This window comes from Anopheles maculipalpis, chromosome 3RL (assembly GCF_943734695.1).
Source record: "Anopheles maculipalpis chromosome 3RL, idAnoMacuDA_375_x, whole genome shotgun sequence".
Classification (NCBI taxonomy): Eukaryota; Metazoa; Arthropoda; class Insecta; order Diptera; family Culicidae; genus Anopheles; species Anopheles maculipalpis.
This window is the reverse complement of record NC_064872.1, coordinates 21,375,353-21,401,351: the sequence shown is the minus strand read 5'-3', so window position 1 is coordinate 21,401,351 and position 25,999 is coordinate 21,375,353. Positions and strand designations below refer to the sequence as shown.

Sequence of the window (25,999 nt, the reverse complement as noted above, 5' to 3'; positions counted from 1 at the left end):
ACAATAAATAAAGTTAGGACACAAGGTCTGACATAAATCGAAAACATTTGCTAGCTAGAGATTGTACAGGGATTCGTACCACTCGCGATAGGTATAAATAATCTACGATCTATAAAGTTGTGATGGTCTTATATGGGAATCATCGCGACTTTTTATGCTTTAAAGCTACGAATAAAGTTTTGTGCAGCGTAATAAGCACTGTCCGCCCTAAACGAACGGGAATTGTTTGATTGACTAGAATGTTTGAGTCGCGCAAAAAGCCTACACACACAAACAGACGATATGAGTAAGTAAGAAATCCGCTTCAAAAGCTCCTTCTAACCTATGTGGGAATGTATCGATTACTTGTTTTATGTTTCGCTGGCTCGTGGTCCATCGTAATCATCGACGACGTTGTTGGGCGCAGTCGCACTTTGCTCTTCTTCGTGCTCCGTCAGATTATCGTCCGGGATCGGTGTGGAGGATGTGAACACCATCGGTGAAACTACCATTCGGGGTACCATGGATGTAGCGGGTTGTGGTGCTGGCGGTGTATTGCAAGCCTCGTAAATGACTGCACCATCCTGGCGTGTGACGCGTGTGATGAGAATTTTGCAGTAAAAACACTGCTTGCTGTTCATCAGATGCTGCATTATGCAAGTCCTGCGAGAAGAGAAAGTAACATCGCGAATTTTAATGCGACTCGTATTGTGCTGTACCGTATTTTCCACAATGACATCTACAGTCGTCAGAATCCACCAAAACTTTCCTCTTGTGAAAAGAAAAAAGAGTTAAAACTGCCCCTATTTGGTCCTTGGCCCTTACCCCCTTTACCCTAATTTAATGTGTAATTGTTTGCCCTTACTGTAAAATCCCGAATATCCTTACTCTTAAATCGCGTTAAACGCCGTTCGATATTTGAGGAATATTATTGCGAAAAGTCTATTTTACCACGAGCCCCTTTTAGTGATGGGTGGGTAAATCGTCATTTGTGAATAACTCCAGAACTTCCAGAACTCAGCTCTATCCCATTCGGAAAGGGTGTTCTCAGGATAAAAACTGACGGAGTACCGAAATCGATTGGGAGGTCGCAAGGTGAAGCAAATGGTCTTTGTAAAATAAAACGTGTTACATTTAAAATGTATAGCGTGTTACAAAAAATTAGACTGAAAAATATCCAGTACAAACAAAATCTACCAATATTTCCTACAATTTCTAGATAAACTAGCAAATTAGAAGTGGCTATTAATTTGGAACAAAGCTGGTACATACTCGCAAGATTGATGTTGGCACGGGTCGAATGCAGCCGAATTGGATTTAGCATAGCATATCGGGCAGAGCGAGTCCTCCGATAGGATAGTTATCTCTGACAGCAGCGTTTGACGTAGCTGCAGTATTTCAATCAGTCTCGCAATATGTCCCACTTCTTCTGGCACAACATGGCTTGGATCTGCAATAGATAAGGGATCGATCTTCCTAAGATCATGCACACACATAACACAACTCAAAGTCATACTCACAGTCAGCAATATTGAACTTGATGATGGGTGGATCGGGAATGATTTCCTTCATGCCAACCGACCCACCAGCAGTACCGGCCTTCCGAAACGGCGAAGGAACCCGTACCTCATTCGTAAGCGGATCAATGTGGGCCCGCATCTTTGGATCAAAGTTACCTCTCGGTGCTTCCCCGTTACTGTTCGTTATCGGCGTTTTGACCTCTCCGAGCGCATACTCCAGGCTGGCAATGTGAAAACTCGTGTCCGTAAGCAAATACTTGGAGATGCGCGGTATTTTCGTGATACATTCAGTCGAGCTGCTAAGCTCTCGGCGCATCAACGCCAGCAGCATCCCGATCGCTGCACTGATAATCGCAAAGTGCGTCACGTTGCTCAGCTCCGGCAGGCAAAGGTCTATCACGTGCTGGAAACATCCGGGCGGTACGGTTACGCGCGACAACACCTGTATCGCTAGCTGGCAGATGCGACTGAGAATGATTTCACTGTTCGCGCGTGTGGCGTCCTGGAGTAGGCTGGGCGTGATCGTTACAATCATCTCTAGGGCACGCATAAGCGATACGGTTAGCTCGAAGCACATGGAACAAATTTTAAGCTGCTTCGTTTCGACCGATTGCTCGTCGTCCCGTTGCGATATGTTTTGAATCTGCGAAATAGAGGAAAAAACCTTAGAGCATGTGAATTACACTAATGTGGCTCAACTCCGCTTACGTCCTGCAGGATGTGAATAAACTCGGAAAACGCCCAATTCAGTTGAGAAAGAACCGAGTTCAAAAATGTCGTACAGTACGGTTCGTCTTTGCTGAGCGTTTCGCTGATCAAACGCTGGAAATGTTTCGACGGGCAGGCAGGCGCAATCAGATGTAGCAAACCCGTGTGTGATCCATTCTTTGCCCGGCTCCGGTACAGTCCGAGCGAACGTTGTGTGGCGGTTGGATCTTTCCCCGACTGCCAAACGCATGGTGGGCGTGATTCACGGTAAGCAAATCCATCCCCGAGCCAGAACCGTAGCAGCAACCAATTGCTCTGACCCCAGGCACGGTTTTCGTACGGTCGTAGTAAGGCTCGTACTAGGGCGAGTTGATTTTCCGGAGATGCACTTTCAAGTGCTCGAATTCCCACCTCATGGCACGTCAAGGATCCGAGAGCCTGAATAAGAGCGTCCTTACAGGATGCAAGAATTACGCGCGGATCAGCCAAATGTTTGGCGAGAAAGTTTGCCGCCGATCGAATTAGTTCCGTGTCGCCGGCAAGATCATGTTGGATGGCAGTATCGTGAAAGCTAAAATCGAGCACCGTATCGAGCAGAATGGGCGTCACGTTGATGTACGTTTCGGGCAGGAAGGCGAACAAGATATCTTCCGTGCTGAAGGTGTGCAGCGTTTCGAAAATGATCCCAAGCAGCCAACAAAGCAGACGGCGTCGATGCGTCCCAAGCGCTACGGAACGGTACCATGCCTGTTTTCGAGCAAGCTCCATCGATCGTTTCTAATACAGAAGAGGAAAATTAAACTTCAGCGGATGATCTTTACTCGAAAAGTAATGAGCTGGTTTGGTAAACTTACCGCGAAAATGCTTTTCCGCTGACCAAATCGTGCCTCCAACTCGTTCAGCAGCTCTTCGTGCGATTTCTGCCCCTGGCCGGAAGTACTCGCACCGATTGTGCAACGCTTTAGCTCCTCTAGATTGTGCATCACTTCGTCACAGTTGCTCTTCGTTTCTAGCAGTATGTCCGACAGGTGCGTAATGTTATCCCGCAGATCCGCTATCATGACGACGTACTTGTGGGCAACAACGTTGTAGAATATCACACAACAATCGAGCAGCTCACACACGGCACGGAACGAATCCAGCGGACCACAACCGATCGTACCGGCCGTACATTTGGGCGATGGTTGACTGCCCGGCCCGGTTGAGCTGGAATGTGGACCCTCGTCCAGTACGTCGATTGTGTTGTGCTGGGCAGTTTGCTGTTGATGCCGGTCCGGGATGCTATTGGCCGCACGGGAGACTAGAGAGTAGGCGGTGGATGGTCCACCGGACACGAGAAACATGGCCGAATCGAGAAATACATTGAACGCGGCTGAGAATGATGAAATTTTTAAATGATTTTGCCCAGTTGCTTCCAAATTTGCAAGTATATATCCTGACTGAACCAAGGATCCCGTTACATTGGTAGAGGTACATTAGTGGAAACAAGTATAAGCATACGTATTTTTTTTTTCACTTGAAGGGTTGCATTCCGCACGATTCCAAATTGTTTAACGAAAATTAACAACATGGACGATAATAATTATTTTGAATTATTGAAATTGTGGATTGTGTAATTTTTGTGTATTGAAATGCATGGTTAAATTAAACGGTAAAATATGTATAATGTAACCAGTCAAATAGAATTGTTTTCTTTACAAAATACATAAAAAAATACATAAAAAAGTGTTACCAGTATACTTATTTCCACGATTGTAACTCGTCTAGGCTCTCAAAAAGGAAACGGAAGATTTGGTTTTGCTTACTTACCAATTTCACTGCGCAAATCGCTGGGCTGATCGACCGAAACCACGCTCGGATGATCCGCACCCAACCGTTCGACCAGATGCGAACGAAAATGTTTTCGCAGGTAGGACAGTACACCACCGATACGGTCAAGGTTCGAGTATTTAAATGTTCCGTCGTAGAAATATCGATTATCAATCGTTGGTGTATCCAACTTCCCATCTAAGCTGTGCTCCTGTCGACACTCATCCTCCCAGAGCGTTTTGGCCACATCTAGCAGGGTACAGAGAAAGGATAGTCCTATAGCAGGCTGTGTTGTTGACGAGTATAGACCCTACAGAAAAAAACGAGGTAAATTATTTGTGTAAAGTAAGTTTCATTTTCCTTTCACATAACACTCACCCGCAACTCAACATTGTTTTCCATAACGAACTTCCGGACTTTTGCGACAAAAATTCTCCTACTACTGGGTGAGCTGGATTCATTCCCATCTCGATCGTTCATCAGTATGTGTATAAGATTTTTTTGCAGCGTGTACAGTACGGACGTGTGCGCCTTTAGCTTCTCGCACGCCGCCAAATACGTTGCCTTCGAGCCGCCCAAACCTTCCGTCCAGATGTGATCGTCCGGTAGTAGCTGCTCGAGCGTCGACTCGTCCGGTGGTTTCGTGTAGAGAAACAGGGGCAAACAGTTCTTCTTGAAGAATTTGTACTCGAGCAAATACTTCCGGGTGGCCGGATGATTGCACACGCACGTCAGTATGACGATGATTTTGCGCTGCTTCTCGTACTCCAAATCGACCGGCGTTTCCTTGTACGTGTTGGCAAGGTAGTTGAGCAATTTCTTCAGAAACAGTTTCATCTCCTCCTGCTCCAGGTACGTCCACAGCAGGGTAAGAAATGTGCCGAGCGTGCTTTCCGGCGAGCCAGGCTGGGTGGGAGCTTCATTTTTCCCACCGTGACTGTTGCTGCGCAGCACACACATTCCGCGGATGTAGCTGAACACTTTATCCTCGACCACGTACGAATTGCCCAGCAATGGAGCGATTCTTTCGATGAGACAAGCGGCCAAAAGCATGTACATGGATTCTGGTGTTACTATTCCACCGCCGACGGAGCTGGATGACACTTTTGGACCACCGTTAGATACTCTGGCATGTTGGGAAATGGCGCCGGAAAGATTGACGAGATATTTCAACAGACAATCCGCCTGATACAGTGCCACATCCGGTGCATCCTGTAGTGGTTTGTAACGGTCAACCGGATGCTTGAAGGGAGATCCACCAAAGTTGGCCGTTAGACTATCGTTGAACGCTAGCGAAACTGCCGGGTAAAGCGCTAAACCCGGTCCACGTTCGATATCCTTAAAAGCTTCCCCAAGTGGTGCCCCGTTACGATAGTACTCGATACGTCCGGCGTCCATATCGACACAAACGCCAAATATATCACCCGAGCGCCAGAATGGACCATACTTTTGAGTGTAAACATGCCAGATCCGTTGTTTACTACCGTCCAATCCATAGCTGTACCGTGTGTCTCCAACTCCGGTATCCTGCGTAAATTTACAGTGTGCCGAACACCAACCAATCTGCATGACGCCCTTCGAACGCAGCTGTACCTCATACATCCAGCGACCGCTGTAAACGCAACAGTTTGCTTTAACCGTCGAGAAAGCATTCTGGGACTGCAGCGTTAGTTTATCTCTCGACACCAGTATCGATCCGTCATCCGCCACGTCGAAAACGGTTCGCCTGGGACCGAGCCTTCCTTCGACCGGTTCGTATGATGGGTGGGTATCTTCGAACGGATGATCATTAAGCTTCTCGTCAAGCCACATTCCAATTTCACCGATAAACCTATCCCGTAAACACACACACCCAAAACCAACACCAGATATCAAATTACGGAACTTTTTGCGAATGATGCAAACTTACTCCGAAAGCACGAACTGCCGCTCGTCGTCGCTATCCTTCTTACCCCCGATGGCAACCGTACAGTCGCCATCGAAAATGTTGGCCACAGTCGAAAGAAAATCCATACCGAAAGGTGCCACTACTGTTGTCCTTGCCTACAGCCAGTACACTACGCTACATTTTGTTGACGCCGTTTACCTGACCGAATCACACGAAGAACACACATAAAAAAGAATGAGTTGCTAGGATCAGCACAAAGAAATCGGACGCTTCATTGTGAGTGCAGCACGCTGTAGCTTATCGATTTTATACCGTGTGCACACACGCACGAACACAAACACTGGGCGCCGCACTTTGTAAGGTATACTTACAGCAGGATGTTGACAGGCTGTCAGATATGGAGTGGGGAAAGGCAAAAGGATGGCCACGATACGGCTCGTGACTCGCGCCTTCCAGTTTCCAGGATAAAAAAAACACCAGCAGATGACAATTGAAATGACAGCGCACAGCTGTTTACGAATCCTGTACGAGAAGAAATAGCGAAGGGAAACGAAAACAGCAGCTGTGCAGTGGTGTGCGTGATATCGAAGGACCGTGCTGCCAGCCGTTAGCGATGGTTTCATCCTTTTGGGAACGGCAAAAAAGCGTTTGGTTTGAATTTTTAAACCACGTGGATTGGGTAAACGGTTAGGAATGTCCGGTGGTTCTGGTTCTGTTTGGTGATTTCGGTTATTTTTTCGCCAGAAAACGCTCTCAAAATTGAATTTTTGCTCCTGGTCTATCGTCAAATATCGTAAAAAATCAGAAAACTCTTTTCTTGACCTTTAAACAGAAGATCTTAAAAATCTTTGTTAAATAGCCTTACCAAAAAGATATCGCCTTATGAGCTAAAGGGCCACATCCAAAGGACCACCAAGGAGACTTATTCAAGATAGCTTGAGACGTCGTTCAAAGAGCTTGTCCTGTCCCAGAAGCCTCACCCAAGCAGCATCTTTCAGCTCGCTTTATTTGAGGGGGTTTCGTCTAAAGGACATGGTTTAAGGTTCCTGTTAGTCTTTGGATCTCTTTCTCCGAACTCCGAAGCAGTTCGGAAGACGTTTGACCTTTGCCTTCCCTACAGATGTCAGTCCCGCATCCCAGTAGTGCTTCCCCGCTTGGTCGGAAGCATTAAGAGAAATCGTCGCACGTCTAATTCGGATCCGCGATTACATACTTCTCCTGGCTAGTCCGGGAAATAGGTTAACATTCCGATCTAAGCTAAGCTGGGGACGCCTGGCCAACCATGCGATTCGGGAAAAGATTCCTCTTTGTCTACCCCACAAATGTCGGTCCCGTACTCCAGTTCCACGCTCCTCTGATCAAAAACTTTCCTGGCTAGTCCGGGAAAAAAGGTAACCTCGTCTGACCATGGCGAAACTGGTGACGCCCGTCATCCCAACTAAATAATAGTAACTAAATTGTTATAAACCGGTACCAGAATACCCAAGAATTACTGCTTTCGGATAAAGAACGAAAATTAAAATGAGAGAACATTGGTATACTTCAAAATCACGCGCGGAATAATGTCCACTGTACACAATAATCAACACAGCCAAATAGCACTACCGAAACGGTGTATATTTATTTTACACAGGATAAACAAGAAGTACGCTAGTGTGCTTGAAAACTCCACGAGATGCGGTAAGCCTCATTTGGAGCTTGCAGGCGTCAGTGCACATGCTGCCCCCCTTCCCGCCTTAAAGTGTAGTGTTTGCAAGAGAACTGATCTCAAGCACATCTTGTCGTGTAGCGAACCAGTTACGTGGACACATTGTTTACAATTTTCTTCTGATTTTCTTTGTGCTTTTCCGCCTTCAGCCGCAGATCGACGATGCTGGAGTTCTTGTCGTGTGCCACCGTAAACCCGGGAAGTGTAGCAATGGCGGCTGCCGCTGCCAGTCCACCCGGTCTGTACTGGGACAGCGAGAAAAGGCTTGCCGGTACGGAACCGGAAGTCAGAGCAGCTGCGTACTGCGTGCGTGTGTGAGAAGAAAACAAAAAGTACCGTTAGAATCCAAAATGGCCACTTCGTTTGTTCGTGTTACCTGTTGTGCTGCGGCAGAAATAAATGCAGAATCGAAGGCAGAAAAGGCGGCCACAGGAAAGGGATGGTTGGCCGCCGCCGCTGCCGCTGCTGCTGCTGATGCTGCGGTGGTTGAAGGCGGCAATCCGGTTCCACCTGTACCTCCACCGGGTGGAACACCGTTTCCAGCACGCAGGGACGGAACGTTGACGTATGGTGCGACACGACACGGTTCGAGCGGAGTGGTGACCGGTGGACTATGACTCGAAAGGATAATACCTGTGGGACGAGAAAAAGGCGAACAGAGCAAGAAGGATAAAAAAGTGCGGCGAAGGAGTGGGAAAGATTTATGAGAAGAATGTTTTGAATGATAGCCAACTAAATTCCGAAGTTTTGGTCGTTTCATCGACCAATGGGCTTACATTTCTGGAGGCTATTTTTTGAGTAAGAAAAAGGGAAAGGAACGTTTGGAATAAAGAAAACGACGATTGGTGATAGAACGAGACATAGGACAAAGGTTTGCTTAATCACACTAAGGATTGATACAATCCATCCTGAGTCATTTTTTATCTTTTACTATCCTTAACGAGACTTTAAATACAGTTTCAACAGCTGTGAGAATACTTAAAAAATTTATTGTATGGTGTGACTAACATAAGATAGAATACTATGAGTAGTCAGCAAAAGTTGAAGCGAAATTTTGCTGCTTCGGTTAAACATAATTTATTAAAAATAAAGCTCCGTTATGATGGGACCTACTTTAAGAATAATTTAAAAAAAGTGTTTTTCTAATATCTTCTTATACAATATTTTAGTTCAATAAAATATTAGCAATTAAAAATTAAAAGGAGGAGAACACCTGATTCCGGAGAGACTAAAGTACTAAAGTTCCTTGGACCTTTGTGTTAAGGTGCTTAAACACACTTGCTGCATGAAACAATGATACTTTATGTTTCAGATGATCGGGCTAGCCAAAAATGTCGGTTAATAATTTTAATACCACCCCATTTTAGATAATATTTCATGAAAAGAAACCTAAAAAGTACTTCTTACCGTCGTTTTTATTTCGTTAGGAACGGCTTGGCCGTATTGCTTAGACTTTACTAAAATTCTTTTTGGTTTGGAGACATATCCTTCTCCGAACCGTGAAAAAACGCCAAAGCCCTGGCGTCCGATAACGGCATTTATTTTGCACCAATTTATTGTTGAATTGTTGGAACGAATAATGCTATTGATTCGACATCCATTAGATAATTTAGCATGAACTTTGCGAAAAACGAGGCATTTCCTAATCTTCCGCTCTAATTCCGATCTCAATGAGGTTCGTAAGATATAATTATACATAACAAATCCTCTGAAAAAAAACTTCAATTTCATTGTTATGAATCATAGATGCAATTATCATACACTCGAAGAATTTATCTAAAAAGAGTGTGTGTGTTTCCAAACAGCATTCCAACTTTAAACTGAGAGCAAAACAGTTTTCGCCCCTCATAGGGCGATCGGGAAATCATCTGCACGGAGGAGATTTTATGATCATTTCTCGCCCTTAACTTTCCACTTGATTTGGAAGCGCACGGGGCAGGGCAGACGGCAGGCAGACAGTACGAGCGGCACAGATACAGGAGCTAATTCAATTATGTGATTACATTTGATGTAATCCCATAAATCCGAGACTATGACTCGGCGATGGCCCAGATGGTGCGGGGCCGCACCAAGGCCAAACACGCAACAGTTCCATCATTTGGCAGGAAGAAATGGAAGAACTTTTACGGTACGGAGCGAACGAACCGAAGAGGGTGGCAAAAGAAACGGTCGTCAGACAGTTTATTAAATTATCATTTTGTGTTGTATTTATTGCCGACTTTGCACAAACTTCATCACACGGGAAGGGTGTTGGGAAGAGGGAGGCGGAAAAAAAGGTCAAAAGGGGAAGGAAAGAAGCAGGAGCGCTTGATTTGAAAATAAAATCGTCCATTCGGACGCTCTAGCTGGGGAAGGTGCAAAGATGTTGGCCACAGAAAAACACAAATCTGATCCGACCGTATCGTTGCAGGTGGCGAAAGCGTCCTTTTTTACCAGCATGAATTGAGAGCGATAGAGAGAGAGAGAAAGAGAAAAAAGGATATTCGCACACAACACACCCAGATAAGCGAGTCGATTGCAAAGGCACATCACGTTACCGTGTAGTATTTGCTTAGAAACAGCCCCTACCACTAGCTACTACTACACCTCTACCATGGTTGCTGTGTGTTTTTGTGATGGCGATGTATTTTCGCCTTGTTGACAGATTCGGTTGCACGTTGCGCGACCATGTTTACATGCACGGGCTCGATCGAGAGATCGGAGTGCACCGAAATTACAGTAAAATGTCGTGCCGTGCAGCGCCAAGGAAAAGCACCTGAAATATGCGCTCGAAATTGGTGGTTTTGTCGAGTCAGTAAATCTACGTTCGCTTTGAACGTGCCTGCCGTTGTAATTTGTCAACCAGCAGCCAGCCAGCAGCCCGGACTGCAGAAGCGTCCCGGTCGGTAGTGCATAATTTAAATTTGCATGTATTATTTTCCGTTACGGGCTGTTTACAGTCTGTTTGTCTGCCAATTTAGCTGTGCAAATAAAGGGTCCCGAGTTCCGCCGTATGGTAGCTTTTTTTTTATGCGCGTTTGAGTGTCTCACGATGCACGCTAATTTGGAACGAAAAGGCCGTTGTGACACGAGTCTCATTGTGTGTATGTGCGGTTCGACTCAGGTTGCGATTCCGGTGAATATTCCGGTCTTGCGAATGCGGAAATAGACGTGATGTCGACGTTTGTTTGATTACGGTAAAGCAAAGCCGAACAGAAAAGGAACACAGAAACACATGGGAACGGTCGGTCTTTTTTTTTTTTTGGAGTTTGGGTGCCAATTGAGTGGGAGTTTTGTTTTGTCTCTAGACCCGATCAGAATTAGTAAAATGTGGAACACTGCGAGCAGTGCATGATTTAAAGGCTTAATTTTCTGTTCCAATTTTTCTGGACGTTGTATAATCTATTTCAAGCAACGAATCTTGTACGTAAGCCACTTCAAAGAACAATTTTATTGGTCAATTCCATTAATATTTCTACTAGGATGTTTATACTTTTTACCTCTCTGGTGGCTTTATTGATACTAGCCTCATCCATTTTCATAATCTCTTCTCTGCTGGCTTCAGAAGGCCAAAACTCGTGTCAGAATTCACGACAATTCGTGAGGGTTATTTCAATAGCAAAACCCAACAAGTGGCACGTACTTCCACGTATGACTTGCTGTTTTGTATGATAAAGTTTTAAAGTTCAAGTTGAGCAGAATGTACCGTTCTTGTGTAGAAATTGTTACACAAAAAATAGAGCACAGCGTACCACAAGTATTTTTGAGATAAAATTAGTCAACTCCAAGTTTTGTATCGTGTAACTACAAGCATAACTCAATAATATGCATCACTGATACATCTGTTAGGATAATAAGGTCTCTATCGGATTGATCGTTAGTTAAACCCAGTAATGTCGCTAGTCAATAGCATCCTTGATCTAGGTTCAAATCTCGACAAAACCTGGGATTCTGTAGGACACCTCAACATTGTGTATTGATCTATTTAAATCACCATCTCTACAGTACTGTAAAATACCTTTAGATTCACAAATCTTGATGAAGCTAGAAGAAAATAGAACGCCTAAAAATAACCCTAAACGGCACTGAATAATTTAGAAAAAAAATCCTAGACGAATTCTGCTACTTCAGTAATTTGTAAACCCTGTAAAATTACGGATCTCCGTAGTGAATCAATCACTTATCTGATTATTAATTAAGGATTTTAAGTTAAACCCTCCTTAAAATCGCCAACAACTATCGATACAGTTATCTATTGTCCATTAAACAATGAAAAAAAAAAAAATGACCATGTGAAAAATGGTCTCACTTAGACAGTACAATCAGTCTGTCGATGTAACCTTGCTGCCGTATATCCTCATCATTCGGGAGATTATTCTTGTCCTTTAGTTAATCTCTACTTCTTTGGAGCTTCAACAATCTATTAATTTAAAACTGTAACCTTTAATTTAAACTTTTAACTTTAATTAAACTACTTCCAATGAGATACACTTTTTAACAGCAATCAATATCCATTCTTTTGAAACAAACGGATGCACCGAACCGCAACATGGATTGCAATCAGTTTCAAAAATAAACAAAAAAGAAATGCAATGCACAATACACATGCTTACCCAATTGAATCGTTACCGAAAGTGTCGCTTATCCCATAACGCTTAGGTTAATATATTTTTACAATCTGTTGTTGAGAAGGTGTTAGAGCGTATGTCCTTCTAGATAAAAAGGACAACCTTCTTCTAGCGAATGAAAAAGAAATCCATCCAATTCGGTGTGTCCCGAGACGGTGCCCTAGCCATTCCCAGGACACTTATTCCCAGAACAATAAATTACAGTGTCCTTCTGATTCGCTCTCTTCTTTCGCTCCAGCATCTTCCTGGTTATGGTCTCGGTTTTCTGGACGAGTAAATCAAAGTAAATGTATCCTTGTTTTCGAGTGTGGTTTCGGAAGGTACAAGGACGCACACATACTCTCATTCTCTCGCTTTTCGATACACCTCGAAGCAGGTTTCAACCCTAAACACACACACACACATACGGGAAAAAAGGGGGAAGAAGTAATTGTTTCAAGTTTAGGCGATTTGTTTCGATTGTGTCGCGGTCTTCCACCTCTTCTGCCAGCGATAAAATTTCACGGTGTTAAAGAAGGGGAAATGGAAACCAGCGCAATACAAATCAGGGGTTAAACGATGGCCCGATTTTCACCCTCGAGAGTCGATACCGTCCGTGGGCTTATCGGGTCGTTTTGTTTATTTTTCTTCGTCTTCTGCACGTTTATTCTTCGGTGCTGTTGTAATGGGATGGATGGAGTGGCGTACAGCGTAAAAGCCATGTTTATCCGATAATTGAGTGTTTATGCTGTGATTGCAGCGACGAATTCAATAACATTAATTGACTTTAGCACACCATACACCCGCCCCAGGGTGCAGGAACGAGCTGGCACGACCCATCCATCTCCACATCATCTGTGTTTTTCGCTCAGTTTTCAAAGAACTTTAAATTTAACTGGTGGTTGGAATGAATAATTTGATTAAATCGGTACAATCTAATTAATGTTTTTTTTTTTCCCCGGGAAGGATAAAACAACGACCTTATGGCTGTGTGGTTGACTTGCTCCTAGTGCCAAACGAAAGAAGCCATCTCAAATGAAAGGGGTCAGCAGCTAGCTGTGCTGCACTGCACATGCAAATTCGAATACATTTTTCATAAACGGCCGAATTAAATTAGAAGCAAATTGATGACAGTCTCGGGACGCATAAATAATGATCTGAGAGGGTGAGAAAGAGTAGGACGTGAGTATGGCAAAGGAGCGAGTGAGTGTGTTTAAGTGCAACATATGTGCGCAGACTCGCCCGTGTGTAGGTTTCTCCTCAACTCGCAATAAGGATGAGTGGACCATCTAGTATGTCCACTATGAACTTGTGAGGGTAAGTAAATGTCGTTTCAAATAGGAAAAACATCGAATAAGAAAGCTTCCCTGCTTTTTAGAAAAAAGGCTCTCTAGTTTGATAGAATTTGACACATTCCTTTTCCATGTTTCTTTGAGCCTTTTTTTTGTTGTGTGAACCCATTTAAATAAAGAAAATCGCTCTCCCAATTCGAGACACTCACACAGCCTCACATTCACCCATACAAAGAAAAAAAAACATAAACATAAATCAGTATAAATTATTTCGATATCCAATCGAATTCTCTTCCCCTTATTCTACTCCATCTAGCCCGGGTGTGTTGTGCTAAAATTTCTTCTATTCAATAAATATAAACACTGATCATAAAAAGGGGGTGACACACAGCCCTTGTATACCCATACGCCCCTATTAATGCATTGCACAGACGATCGGAATTTGTGTATGGTTTTATGATAAATTTCCAATCGAACAAATGCGAGACAGTGGGGATGAAAATTAAAATCAACCCCTTCGCACGGTACAGATTGCCCTCAAAACGGCCTATGATCGATTGTAAAAGCGGATAAGAGACCGAGAAGGGTGAGGGGCGGTGGGAGGTAATGGGGGTTATGCTGGGGCGGGCAATTGACAATTGCAATTGGTTGTGTCGAATGCATAATTTATAAGCTTATGCTCACAATTCCCAATGAATGGGCCAATTCGGTTTGAGTTAATGTGCTGTATTTGTGACTGTGATGAGAAGAAGCAATAGAAGCAAATTCGATGGGAGAAGAAGAAGGGGAAATTCTATAAGACTAATTTAATTTAATTAATTTAAATAGCATCCTTACTTACCTTTGTGCATTTGATTTTCATGCTTTCGACACTTGGCGCGCCTATTTTGGAACCAAACCTGAAGGATGAAAATGAGTAAACAAGCTATAAATTAGTCAAGTGAATTTGATGAAGAAAATACACACAAAACTGCAGCTGCAAGCGATTTTGTTATTATGAATAATAGCAGCACACGGTTAGCTAAATTGCTGATTGTTTTCCGAGAGAAATGTAAAGTTTTCCACTAACTGTGTGCAGCTCCAAACCCCCTTAAGGGAATGAGGTGAATCTTTTTTTGCTCCTTGGGAGCCCTGCAAACACTTTATCCAGTTTCTCTTGTTTATCTGTAACCAGAGTTTGGTGCTTTCTTTGTCTGTCGAAAAATTCAATTAACGCCACCGCTAACGGTTCTGATGGCCATCATAAATTGTGCTGCCACTGTCCAGATCGGTGTAGTTGGAGAGAGACGTGGAAGGGCCGAATCGGGGCAAATTATGATTCCCGCCGGTCCATAACTCACGGCTAATTTAACGGCCATCTTGAGCGAAATTGATATAAATAGGGAAGCGAACGAGCGAGAAAGGGAGTGGAAAAGCACGGAAGCAGAAAGAGTTTTTCTTGTTGTGATTGTGTTATTTCTTGTGTCCATTTTATCGAATGTAAGCCTGTACGGCATGACGTCACACATCTCGTAATGGAAACTCCATTAACAGCGGCGATTGCTGGTACTGGAACTGTCCACCAAATCAACAGCTTCATCACAGCACCATAAATAACGGCAAAACGTTTGTTGTCATTTTTTCCCTTTCGTCTATTCTCATACACTTTCTTTTTCTGCTTCGTAAACTCACTCACAGGCGCTAAGAAGGTGGAACAACAAATCCAATCAATTAGTGGAAAATTAATGTCCGATTTACGCAACGAAACAAATTCGCCTGCTAATGGTGGGCAAATTAATTTAATTAAATGCTACTTTTTTTGCGCATGAAGGTCACTGACGCGAGGGGAACGGGTAGGAAATGGGGGAAAGAAACGAGGACAGGAAAGAAATATATCTTCATCGATTGAACATTAGCTGCGAGAGTGGGTTGATCGATAAATAAAAGTTCCAACACCCAGAACACCACCGGCGGGCCACGTGGTATGTTTGATGGAGACGCCTAGCCTTTTGTGATGGTTATAATTTCCATTCGGCGCTTTTACGCTTATTTACCGTAAGAATAGTGTAGAAGTTTCCTAACCGAAAAAAAATAGTAAAAAAATAAACAAAACGTTATGGAATGTTAAGTTAAATGTAAAATTATAATACCTTTTTGATGCTACAGTGCCCAACATAATTTTAAGACCATCTACTTTTAATTAAATTGTGTAACACTTTGAGGAGGTAGATAATAATAATATTTTAATACGTTATAGAGAAATATTCTGTTGATAATTTTTTATCATTTTTATAACAAAAAAAAATAGCCAAAAAATCATAACATTTTAAAAGTTATAAATGCAGACGTGCTCTATTCCAGAACAACGCAACGCATACCGTACTGCTACACCCTGACACAAGGCAGAACGTGGCAAGCTATACACGAGTGAGAAGCTAGCAGACCCAGTTCTACAAGGATCGCAGCTTATAAGAGTCGGACGAGCAATTAATACAGCAGCTATGCCAGTTCATAGAATCTCACAAGATCTATGGGATGAAGTCGAAATGTTCAATAACTGAGTCCGGACAGGTTTGTCGCTACCATGCATCGGTTGATTTCAAAGCAGGAGGAACTACCAGATGAGTGGAAATTGGGTGTCACACGCCCAGGGTACAAAAAGTGCGAGAGACCAGACTAGACAGACTGCCTATAAGACCTGTCTCGAATGCTCGTGTGCAGAGCTGCGCCCCTTGCTATTGATTCCGTCGGAAGCCATCAAGCTGAATTTGTTGGAAGCAAATCGACCACCGATCAAATCTTTATTCTACGGCAGATCCTCCAAAAATGCTGGGAGCACCAGAGCCCTACGCACCACCTGTTCATTGACTTCAAGGCAGCCTACGATACTACGAATCGAACCAAACTATGAATCACCATGAAGCACCATGGATACTCTAGAACGTTTGTATGACTGCTGAGGGCCACTATGGAAGAGAACATGCTATCAGATTGGTTCGAATCTCATCGGAGTCCGAGGCAAGGGAAATTATTCTCCTGTACGCTGAATAACATCACTCGGCAAGACAAAATACCAGGCTCTGACCGTGTTAGAATTCGACTGGGAAGTAGAGTATCAGTTGACATTCTGTTACCTTGGTAGCTACGATCAGAACTTCGGACATCAACGTAAACTTTGCTAGCTGACGGCAATCAAAGCCGGAAGTCACTGACCAGTTCGGCGTGAGGCGTAGAGGAGCACAGTGATCAGGTGGAGTCGAACTTGTCAGAGATTGAATTCAGCCCTGGACCGAGACCACTTGCTGTACCCTTAGCAGGCCAAGATGAAAAGGGATAAAATTTTAAGTGCTTTCAGGATAGCATCTTATCGGCAAGTGGAAACGTTAAGCACGATAACAGTGCCTGTCGAAGCAAGAGTAACTTATCCGGGCGCTTTTCGCTTCCGATTGGCCCCAAGGACGAGTTTATTTTTATGAACTCCTGTTTGTTTTAACGTTTCTTGTTATTAACTGTACTTATCTTATATAACAATTTTTTTAACCGTTTGACGATAAAAAATATCAAAAATCAAATAAACCAAGATTTAGTTTGTTGTTAGTCCGAAGTTTGGAGTGAAGCAAAAGCATGCTTTAACCTTCAACCCTATCTTCTCGCGGAATTTATGCACAATAAAGTTAGCATTATCATTTACCATCCATCGGTGGTCGATAATTTAAATTATTTTACCACACACCCATATTCTTTCGACATACATGCAACGCAATCCCTCGAAAAGGATGGTCCCGAAAATGGAAAACCCCTTTTTTTTTGAATTGTCAGTATCCGAAAACCTTCGGTAATCCTTTCAATTTGGCTAAGTGATTTTGCCAACCGCCCGAGAGGCGATAAATTTTTATTGCGCTTTCGAGGCGCTACAAACTTACCTGCACCCTTGCCTCGCTCAGTCCCAACCGTTGGCTTAGCTCTTCCCGCATAAATGCATCCGGATAGTGCGTTTCCTCGAACAACCGCTCGAGCTCGTTTAGCTGCTCGAGCGTAAAGTTCGTCCGGGACCGGCGCTGTTTGTTGTTGGTCAGTGCCGACAGGGGACCATGGCCGTTGGTGACGTGTGACGATTCGGTTGCGAGCTTAAGCCGTTCTTCGGGCCGCTCAGTGCCGGAGGCAGGGGGTGCTGATTCGGAACGCGTACCATCCGCACACGGATCGTCCTGGTCGGGTGTGAGAGATGCGCGGGGAATTCGCGGTTCTGGAGAGAGAGATTTGAAGAAAGAAATATATCGATTATTGCTCTGTGTGAGTGTGGAAATAATATCTCATCTAGTAAAACAGGGAAAATGAGAATGATTAATGATGCTGAGCTGTTTTTCTGTTCTGCTTAGAACCGGGACCCTTCCAAAGGATGATCATGTTCTGTGGTCAGGGCTTCGTCTGCTGTTAGACACATCATTAATCTTCTGTTTTTTATGTTTTTTTTTGCTGAAGATCATTTGAAAGCGGTTTTTTTAATTAAAATATTAAAATCTGAATAAAGACTAATCAAACCTCTCAACGTTCTCCCGATTGCATACAGTTAGGCGCATTCGTTCACTAGAAACTTAAACGACATAATAAAAACATACCAAAAACTACAACTTCTTGACCGCGAAACTGTTATTGTGATACTATTAGGTCACCCTTTCCAACCCAAAACCATCGATCCACATAAACAATGCTAAATTTAATCAAACCTTTCAACCTCCCTATCCCTGCAACACGCACCTCAATCAAAGACCGGCAAACAGCCGCAGCAGCACTTGAACTCCGGTGCTCTTTTCGCACCGGGGTTCGCACCAGATTAAACTTGTACATCGGCTCTTCTTCGATGCTTATCCTTCACCCTTAGGTTGGGAAAGCGTACCTTCCTTTTTCCTCTAATTTTTTTCCAAACGGACAGCAACAATCGTTCTCCCGCTCTATCTCGCGCATCCGTTCGCAAACACAACGCAATCTTTTATTCATGATTATTTGTAATGCAATTTATATCAATTTAACACAATAATAGTGTAAAGTTTGGCGTAGCAGGGGTCGCAACTTTTCACGATGAACTTCCCACCGCACACGGCACGGCAGTCGATGAAGTACGGTTATTTTGAGGCAAAACTTAATAACAAACTCCTCCAGCTGGTGAGGTTTACCAGTTTAAGGAAGCAGGCACACACCTCAGAAAGAGGAACGTATTACACGGTTGGGTGTGTTTTTTTTTCGTATCTCAAGCTGTTTTACTTTTCATGTTTTTTTTCCCCATGAAACGAGTGGAGTGCGTTATCTTTTACCACTTAAGGTTTATTGTAATTTCTGTTTAGTTGCACCTCTATACCGTGCGGCGGGGACGTGATTTAGCGTGCAAAGTTCATGTACGAATCGTAGAAAGACGCGAGAAAATAAAGCAAGGTGCATAATGGAGCGCGTTATGTTTGCACGATTGTTATTACATTTCTCACCCGTGGAGAAGCCGAATGTGTTGTTGCTGATTTGCTGTTAGAAAATGATTATCTTCGAATGTCTTCCTTTGGTGGGTGGTGTTGACTCTAATGAGATTTTCTGTACCATAAGAATGATAACAACAATTTTACATGCATTAGCATGTACACAACATTGTACAGCAAGTGTATAAATTTTAATCTCAACGCCATGGGACATGAAAGGTGTAATTCAGTTGTAATGGGAAAATGTTGCTTTGTGCGGGATCATTAAGCACAGTTTTCGTTGTAAAACGCTACAGGAAGAATTAAAGTTAACGTTTGCTACTTTATTAAGCATCTTAAACGTCGTTTAATGATTTTTAAAAGAAGTTTAAATTTGATAATAAATCACTTAGAGACGTTTTAGAAAAAAAAAAACGCCTAAAACTAAGGAATAGTGTGTTTTCAATCGAATTTGATTGCATCCAAGATTGCAACGTGTATTTTCAGTGTGGTAAAAACAATTATTGAGTTCGTTTGTAGAAAATATAGCTAAAAATCAAATTAAAACTCCCAGCTTATCTCTCAGGAGCACTAATTTCAACCTCAGAATGTTACTGCTCTTTCTCGGAAGGATAGCGGCCCTTGGAACATATTCAAAGGAAGCTTTGTATCGACCTCTGTGTCTGTACTCATAAGAAAAAACCGAACTAGAAGGGCACATACATTATTATAGATTCTTAATAGAAATAGAAATAGTGCTAGTAATAGTATGGAATTTCATGAAAAGAATATTTTACTACTAAACAGCCTAAAGATATGCATTTTCACCACTATTTCATCCCAAAATACACACTGCGTAGGGTAAGGCCTACTCCGGGACACCATTTAATGGGATGGAAGTAAGGAAAGGGAAAACAAAAATTGGCCAAGGTTTAAGTTGTATGAACCATTTTTGGGAAAAAGGTGGGAAGGGACCAAAACTTCAGCACAGGCACGAAATGATACCAGAGAACGCTGGAAAGTGTCCCTTATTGTCGACCAGTCAAGGACCGCAAAGGGATTCAGCGGCTTTCGGTTATGTTTCGAATATGAATTATAACTCGTCTTGTAAGCTGTTTGGTTTACTTGTTTTCCGTTTATTTCCTTTGTAAAGTGACTGATAACTGCAGTGCTCAATAACACTTGGTTTTTTAATCCTTAATGTTTTAAATATTTTATAATTTAATTTTATAATTTAATGTGAATTGCATATTGCACAGGTGTTTTAATAGTTCAAATACTCATTTAGAATTGCTTTTACATAATGACTAAGCTAAGTCTCTCAAATACCGTTTTGTTTAATAAAATTATATCCACCTTTCATTAACAGGGTCGGAAAATTAAAAATTACAATTTAAAATCTCTTTGGAACGCCGAAGCGCCTAAAGTTATACAAAACATATAACAAATAATCTTTTACTGTCCTTAGTTTCTTCTTCTCCAATGATTGTAATGAGACGAAACACAAAATAAATTAATCAAACGGTTAAGGCTTTCCAACAACTCATTAGCACTAAAATTTCTTGTAAAAACACACGTCCACACTTTCACAGGTTGAAGCTGCTCATAAGCCGGAAAGTAATCTCTGCTGCACCCGCCTAAGGATTTTCCTCCATCACTACTAATCACAAACCAGCACGAAACCGGTGGCAAGCAAATCTTCAAGAAGTATGCTATTTAATTAAGTCATCTTCCTTAACTGGTACAATCAATTAATTAATTAACACGCAAAACGCGCCCAGCTAGCCCAGCTCGGCAATGCGGCATGTGTAAATTTCCATTTTCCGATCCATCGTCTTCGTAAATCCGACCCGGATGAATAATGAAATGTAAATATGCGGGAAAACAAGACACGACATGCCGGAAGGGAAAGAGAAGAAAGAGGAAGAGGCTTAAATTTGCCAGTGCCTTGGTTCTGTGCCCGGTTGTGATGGTAAACGATTGCCTTTTTTTCTTCTTTTTCTGTGCTTGCCGGTAGAAAGGACAGAAATAACAGAAAAAAGGGTTTCACTTGATCCTGGTCACGGCATCGGTCAGTTGGCTGCTTCCGTCTTGCACGACCCCGTGACAAGTGATCAAACGAACGGAGAATTAATGGTGCAAAATTAAATGAATTGACAGTAAGACTTTACGAAAAGTTCGTTACGATGTTACACGCTTTGCTGGTTCGAGCTTTCTGCAACACAGACTGCTAATTAATAGACATAACTTCTTTCCTCCAGCAGAAACCTGCCACCAATTGGTTCTCATTCGAATGAAGATGTAAAGGATTAATGCGCAAGGCTTTTACCCTGATCGCTCGGAGGGAAAATATTACGGATCCATCTCCGGGTGGGCTTTCGCTCGGAAAGGGGTTAATTTATTTGATTACTTTCTTATATTCCCTTTCGGGGGGGTTGCGTTGGAAGCAGCGTGAAAGAACACTGCATAACACAGCCTTCCTTACCTTATGAAGGTGATGTTATATAATTATCTTTCTCTTTTTGCGTTTCTTTTGACCTGGCTACACGACACCACTTACCTGTATCGGATTCACCGTCGGTACCAGCGCTCGGTACTGCTGGTGCCGGATGATGGGCCGGATAGTGGTGATTGTTGATGAGATCAACACTTTGCTTGAGCAGCTCGGATGCTGGCTTGGGACGTACAATCTGTAGACTGGCGGGATCGTACCCGTGCGCTACTTTGACCACTCGTGTGTCATTTTCCGAGCGCACAAGGTTTAAGGCAACGTCATCTTTGGTTTTGTCTGGGGATTGAAAGATCGAAATGTGAATCTAAACGTTTGAAGGACTTTTTTTAAAAATAAGCGCCTAAATGTATGCTGTGGTATACAATATTGCAAGTGGTATTTCTTCAACGAAATATATCGTTCAACATAAACAAATAGTTTTTGACTACATAAAGTAAATTTTTTACACCTTTTTAAACATTATTGTTAACAAAGTTTTATTGTTAAAATTCAGAGGATTCTCACATATGGTATGGTCTGATGGTAAACTAGTTTAACAATTTTATTTGTTAATTGATTATAATTTTAGCTACTTTTTTTTCCAAACTACAAAACAAGCGCTCACATGTTTAACTGAATTCAAGAAAAAAATCATACATTAAGTCGTAAATTGGACTTAAAATAAGTCTCTTCTTCTTCTTTTACTCCACAATACCAGAAATTTTTTGCCTGCTATCGCGTACTTTCCTTGACTTCTATTTCTCCAGCTGGATAATATGTCCAGATAACGAAAAAATGGTCTGGCAACGCTTCCGTTCCAAGACCTCTAACTGTATTTCAATAACCTCAGAGTATTAGTTCATTAGAATGGGATGAAATTAAGTGTTCTGTATTTTTGAAATACAGTTAATAATTTTTTTCACCTATATTGCATACATTTAGGATAGAACTTTGGTTGGTTAGAACTGGGCAAACTATCAGTTTAATGTCTTTTTAGTGAGGTATAAAGATGTCCCTAAGTATAAGTATCCGAAAATGCGTGTCTGTAGTATATCTGAGAAACATCTCACTAAGGGGCAATTTAACATGAGCAGAAATTCATCAATTTAACAAATAATCTGCATTAGCCAAGAACGTAAGAAAAGTACGTTTAGCTATTTTGATCAAGCGCACGCCTTAATATGAACATTGAACATTGAATCAGCGCATGTGACTAGCAATTGACGTAATGCAATATGATATCAATTCAAAACAACCAGCGCGCCAAACATCGGCCAGTAAGCGAGTCCAGACAGTGGTCAGCAACACGAAACAACAAAAGCCAAAACAAGTAACTTCCATAGCAAGTAGATTGATCAAATGATGAATGATATCCGCCACATTTTAAGCAGACTCGGGAATCGATAGAAAAACCATTATTACTATTGTAAGAATTGGGTATAAATAAAGTAAAGTGTAGTAGTAAAGTCAGTTACGAGTTAGAGCTGTCTAGAGAGTGTCCCCCCACCCAAGTTTGAGTCAACCTTCAGCATGTGTTCAAACCTCCAACATGTCTGCAAGGGATATTCCTTCTGAATATCCAAAGTCACCTGGCCGACTTGCTTCACCGATGAGCGTCGAGAGTCCCCCTACGAAAGGTAAGGCCTCGATGTCTCGAACGTTCCCGTTAGGAAGGTTCTCATCTAGCATCTTTAGACTGCCTGGACAGTCAAAGAAAGGAAAGATATTTGTTCGCTTAGCTAGCAATCACGTTGTTCTGTTCTCGTCGCAGTTAAAAATCCGAGTTTTTTTTCTCCACCACATGTCCCTTGAACCTATTTTACGATATTTAGGCTTGAAAGCACCAGCAGGTAAGCAATCACAATTTTAATGACGCCATGTAGTTAATAATTACCTTTTGCATATGAAAAAAAAAAACTTTGCATTGTTTGTAATTTGTATGTAACAATATACTCCATTTTTTCTATCAACCATAAACTTCAGGCAATCTTTCAAAAGTCCTTACCTTCCTTCTTTTCATCCACCAGATCAGCGATAAGCCAATTGCGTGGAACGTGTCGTTTGCTGTTACTTTTCCCATTTGCATTTGCACCATCGCTGCCACTAGTATTGTTCCCACCGGTTCCACCTTTCCCTTCCTCCTTCTTCTGTGCTCCCCCAACACCATCCACTTCTCCACCGGACACATCACACAGTCCCGCACACGATCGATCGTTTTCGTGCAGCTTCTTATTGTCAAACTTCCGTATAACACTAATTTCATTACGATTCGTTACACCTTTCTCGTTGTTGTTACTGCTCGCACCGGTTAGCAGTAAAATTGATCGTCCTATCGTACTTTTATCGCCATTTTTATCCGCTTCCCCTGCTGGCTCGTCACCAGCAGTCACACTCGTCACAACCGTCGGCTCAAGGGAAACGGCACCAGGCGTTGGATGCGTGTGCGAAGGACGATCATTTCCCCTGTCAGCATTATGTTCATCGTTATCACACCCACCCCCACTGCTGCCCCCGCTCCCATTACTGTACGATAAGTCCGTTATTTCTATGTCGATCGTTTCTTCATCCTCGTTTGAAGGTTCTTCACGTCTTTCGTTTCGTTCGGCAGTAAGAACGCTGCTCGTCCGGAGTGGATGTAGCGTGTGCAGTCGATGATGGTGAGACACTTCGAGCGAATGGGAATGTATTTCATCGTCAAGATCACCACCCAGACTGCTGCTAGTGTTGGACAGCAGGTCCGAATCGGACCCGGTACGGGCACCGTAATCGGGATGTGATACTGGACCAGCCGAGGCCGTCATGTTGAGCAGGTCCAGTACGCGACTGTTGTTAAAGTCGAACGATTTCGTTACAAAGTGAGCCAACTGCTCCATATTGCCGGCGGGTAAGTGTCCGTTTGAGGGTCGTCGAGCAAAAAAAAAAAAAAACGAATTTGTTCTAAATCCTCGATGAAGACTCTTTTGCAGAGATCCTAGGGTGAGTGTTCCTAGAAAAAATATATAAATAAGTTAACAATTTATCTCTACAGTCGGCTATCATTCAATCGATTCAAGAATAACCTAGACACTAGACGGAAAGACAAAATAAAAAACAAATAAATACGAAACGAGTACTGCGCTACTTCAAAGCACTCCAAATACGAGCCAGAATCGCAACAAAATCGAACCTAACTTAATTATACTTCGACTCATAGACGTTCGTTGGATTGGGGAGGGTGAAATGATGTAACGCGTTCTGGTTCTGATTGGACTTAAAGCAGAAGGTAAAAGAATTGAGTCCAAGGGCGAGATATAGGCACAAGAGACAGACGTCCAGTCAAAACGGTCAATACACCGGGGAATCTTTTGTGCAGGCGTTTGTGGAAACTCCTATAATGCGCTTATTGATTCAAGCTGCTTTGATCAATTATCATCATCGATGAGAAACAATATTACACGTAAAAAAAGACGAAGGATAGGTTAGGGAAGCTTTACTGAGTGGAAATCACGATAGTTTTGCTATTCAATTCATGCACTTCGTGGAGATTGCATACATTTGGGCGTATTTGGGCGTAAGTGCCAACTAAAGATCATGAGGCGCCCGAATTTATGCAATCAAAATGACAGCATATCATTTTCTTGTGTTATTGTTTCGTTTGATTGTTGTTTTTTTAATTATAAAATGTTTAAAGCATGTTTATACATTTACCTACATGTCACACATTAGTAATCATACCGCAGAAGTATCATTTCCTGAACTAAGAAAATGCCCTCGTTTCAGGCTCATTTACGATCAGCGTACTATTCACATACACATTCACTTAAATCTTTTCTTCAACGTTTTCAGCTTACCAAACGTTTCACACTGTTTTTTTTTCCTCAACTGCATCACAATAAATCACAATCCTTATGGTTACACCAACGTATCCCATCGATTTATCACACGAAGTTTCACGAACAAGATGGTGCCATTGCTTACGGTTGCAACATAATTTTCTTTAGCCTGCAATATTGCACCACCAGATTGCAGATTCGCTCGCGATGGTCATTTATAAATTTCTCACAAAATTGCTGCCACTTTGCTCACTTTTTTATTCCTCACGTTTGCGAGATAAGTTTGGCTCCTGATCGATGCGAGCCGGCAGACAAAGGCAGGTCCAACCGGAACGATCCCCGAACGAACAATAAACTGATTTCCGTTTGCCGCGGCATACCATATCGTGGCGGGTGCATTCCATCTGGTCACGGTTCCGATTGCCTTGGTTTTCCTCCCGTTTGCTGTGGGTAAGTGCCATGGGCTAGAGTGAGATAAGCGTACGTTCGCTGCGTGTGCGTGGCAACAGGATAAGAAGGGAGTTTATGAGCGTGTGTACGAGCGGTGGCGATGTGCTTTTAACACGTTCGCTCAATTGCATGTTTGTGCAATGATTATCGTAATAATAAAAAGTAATCAAATTGAGTGCGGTGTCGTCACACACACACGAACGCGGAACACCTCGACGTCTTGTATGAAGTGCGCCGCAAATGTGCCGTGACCGAGGCGTTTCTCTCAATGCGTGTGTTTGTGTGTGTGTGTGTGTTTTGAGCAGGCGTAGTACATGGAAGACATGGAAGAAT

At 42.7% G+C, this 25,999-nt stretch overlaps 3 protein-coding genes across 3 annotated transcripts in view; 1 reads left to right on the top strand and 2 right to left on the bottom strand.

Annotated features, from left to right (window-relative positions):
• Window positions 1–9,408, top strand: part of LOC126565597 (60S ribosomal protein L34) — a 364,763-nt gene extending 355,355 nt beyond the window's left edge. The window contains exon 4 of the mRNA XM_050222790.1: window positions 9,397–9,408. The gene's annotated coding sequence lies outside the window, so the exon portion shown is untranslated. The remainder of the gene's footprint in view (window positions 1–9,396) is intronic.
• On the bottom strand, window positions 351–6,031 carry LOC126560471 (E3 ubiquitin-protein ligase RNF123). The gene is made up of 8 exons (XM_050216428.1): window positions 5,926–6,031; window positions 4,395–5,847; window positions 4,017–4,326; window positions 3,062–3,579; window positions 2,208–2,984; window positions 1,500–2,142; window positions 1,252–1,429; window positions 351–642 (listed from the first exon to the last, which is right to left on the bottom strand). Exons 1-8 carry the CDS (start codon window positions 6,027–6,029, stop codon window positions 351–353), a joined length of 4,275 nt encoding a protein of 1,424 aa, XP_050072385.1. The 5' UTR covers window positions 6,030–6,031.
• LOC126565833 (homeobox protein AHox1-like) lies at window positions 7,701–24,277 on the bottom strand. The gene is made up of 6 exons (XM_050223043.1): window positions 23,410–24,277; window positions 21,474–21,701; window positions 17,393–17,715; window positions 14,332–14,389; window positions 7,989–8,245; window positions 7,701–7,914 (listed from the first exon to the last, which is right to left on the bottom strand). Exons 1-6 carry the CDS (start codon window positions 24,275–24,277, stop codon window positions 7,702–7,704), a joined length of 1,947 nt encoding a protein of 648 aa, XP_050079000.1. The 3' UTR covers window position 7,701.
• Window positions 24,278–25,999: the final 1,722 nt, after the last annotated feature.

Bases quoted from the DNA above. Each gene is read 5' to 3' on its own strand.
- LOC126560471 (XM_050216428.1), bottom strand. From the start codon at position 6,029: ATGGATTTTCTTTCGACTGTGGCCAACATTTTCGATGGCGACTGTACG. The intron at 5,848-5,925 runs GTAAGTTTGCAT...TTTACGGGATAG, and splicing joins CGGCAGTTCGTGCTTTCGGA to GTTTATCGGTGAAATTGGAA. The intron at 2,143-2,207 runs GTAAGCGGAGTT...TCTATTTCGCAG, and splicing joins TTATTCACATCCTGCAGGAC to ATTCAAAACATATCGCAACG.
- LOC126565833 (XM_050223043.1), bottom strand. From the start codon at position 24,277: ATGGAGCAGTTGGCTCACTTTGTAACGAAATCGTTCGACTTTAACAAC. The intron at 21,702-23,409 runs GTAAGGACTTTT...TTCAATCCCCAG, and splicing joins GGTGGATGAAAAGAAGGAAG to ACAAAACCAAAGATGACGTT. The intron at 14,390-17,392 runs GTAAGTTTGTAG...TTCATCCTTCAG, and splicing joins TGAGCGAGGCAAGGGTGCAG to GTTTGGTTCCAAAATAGGCG.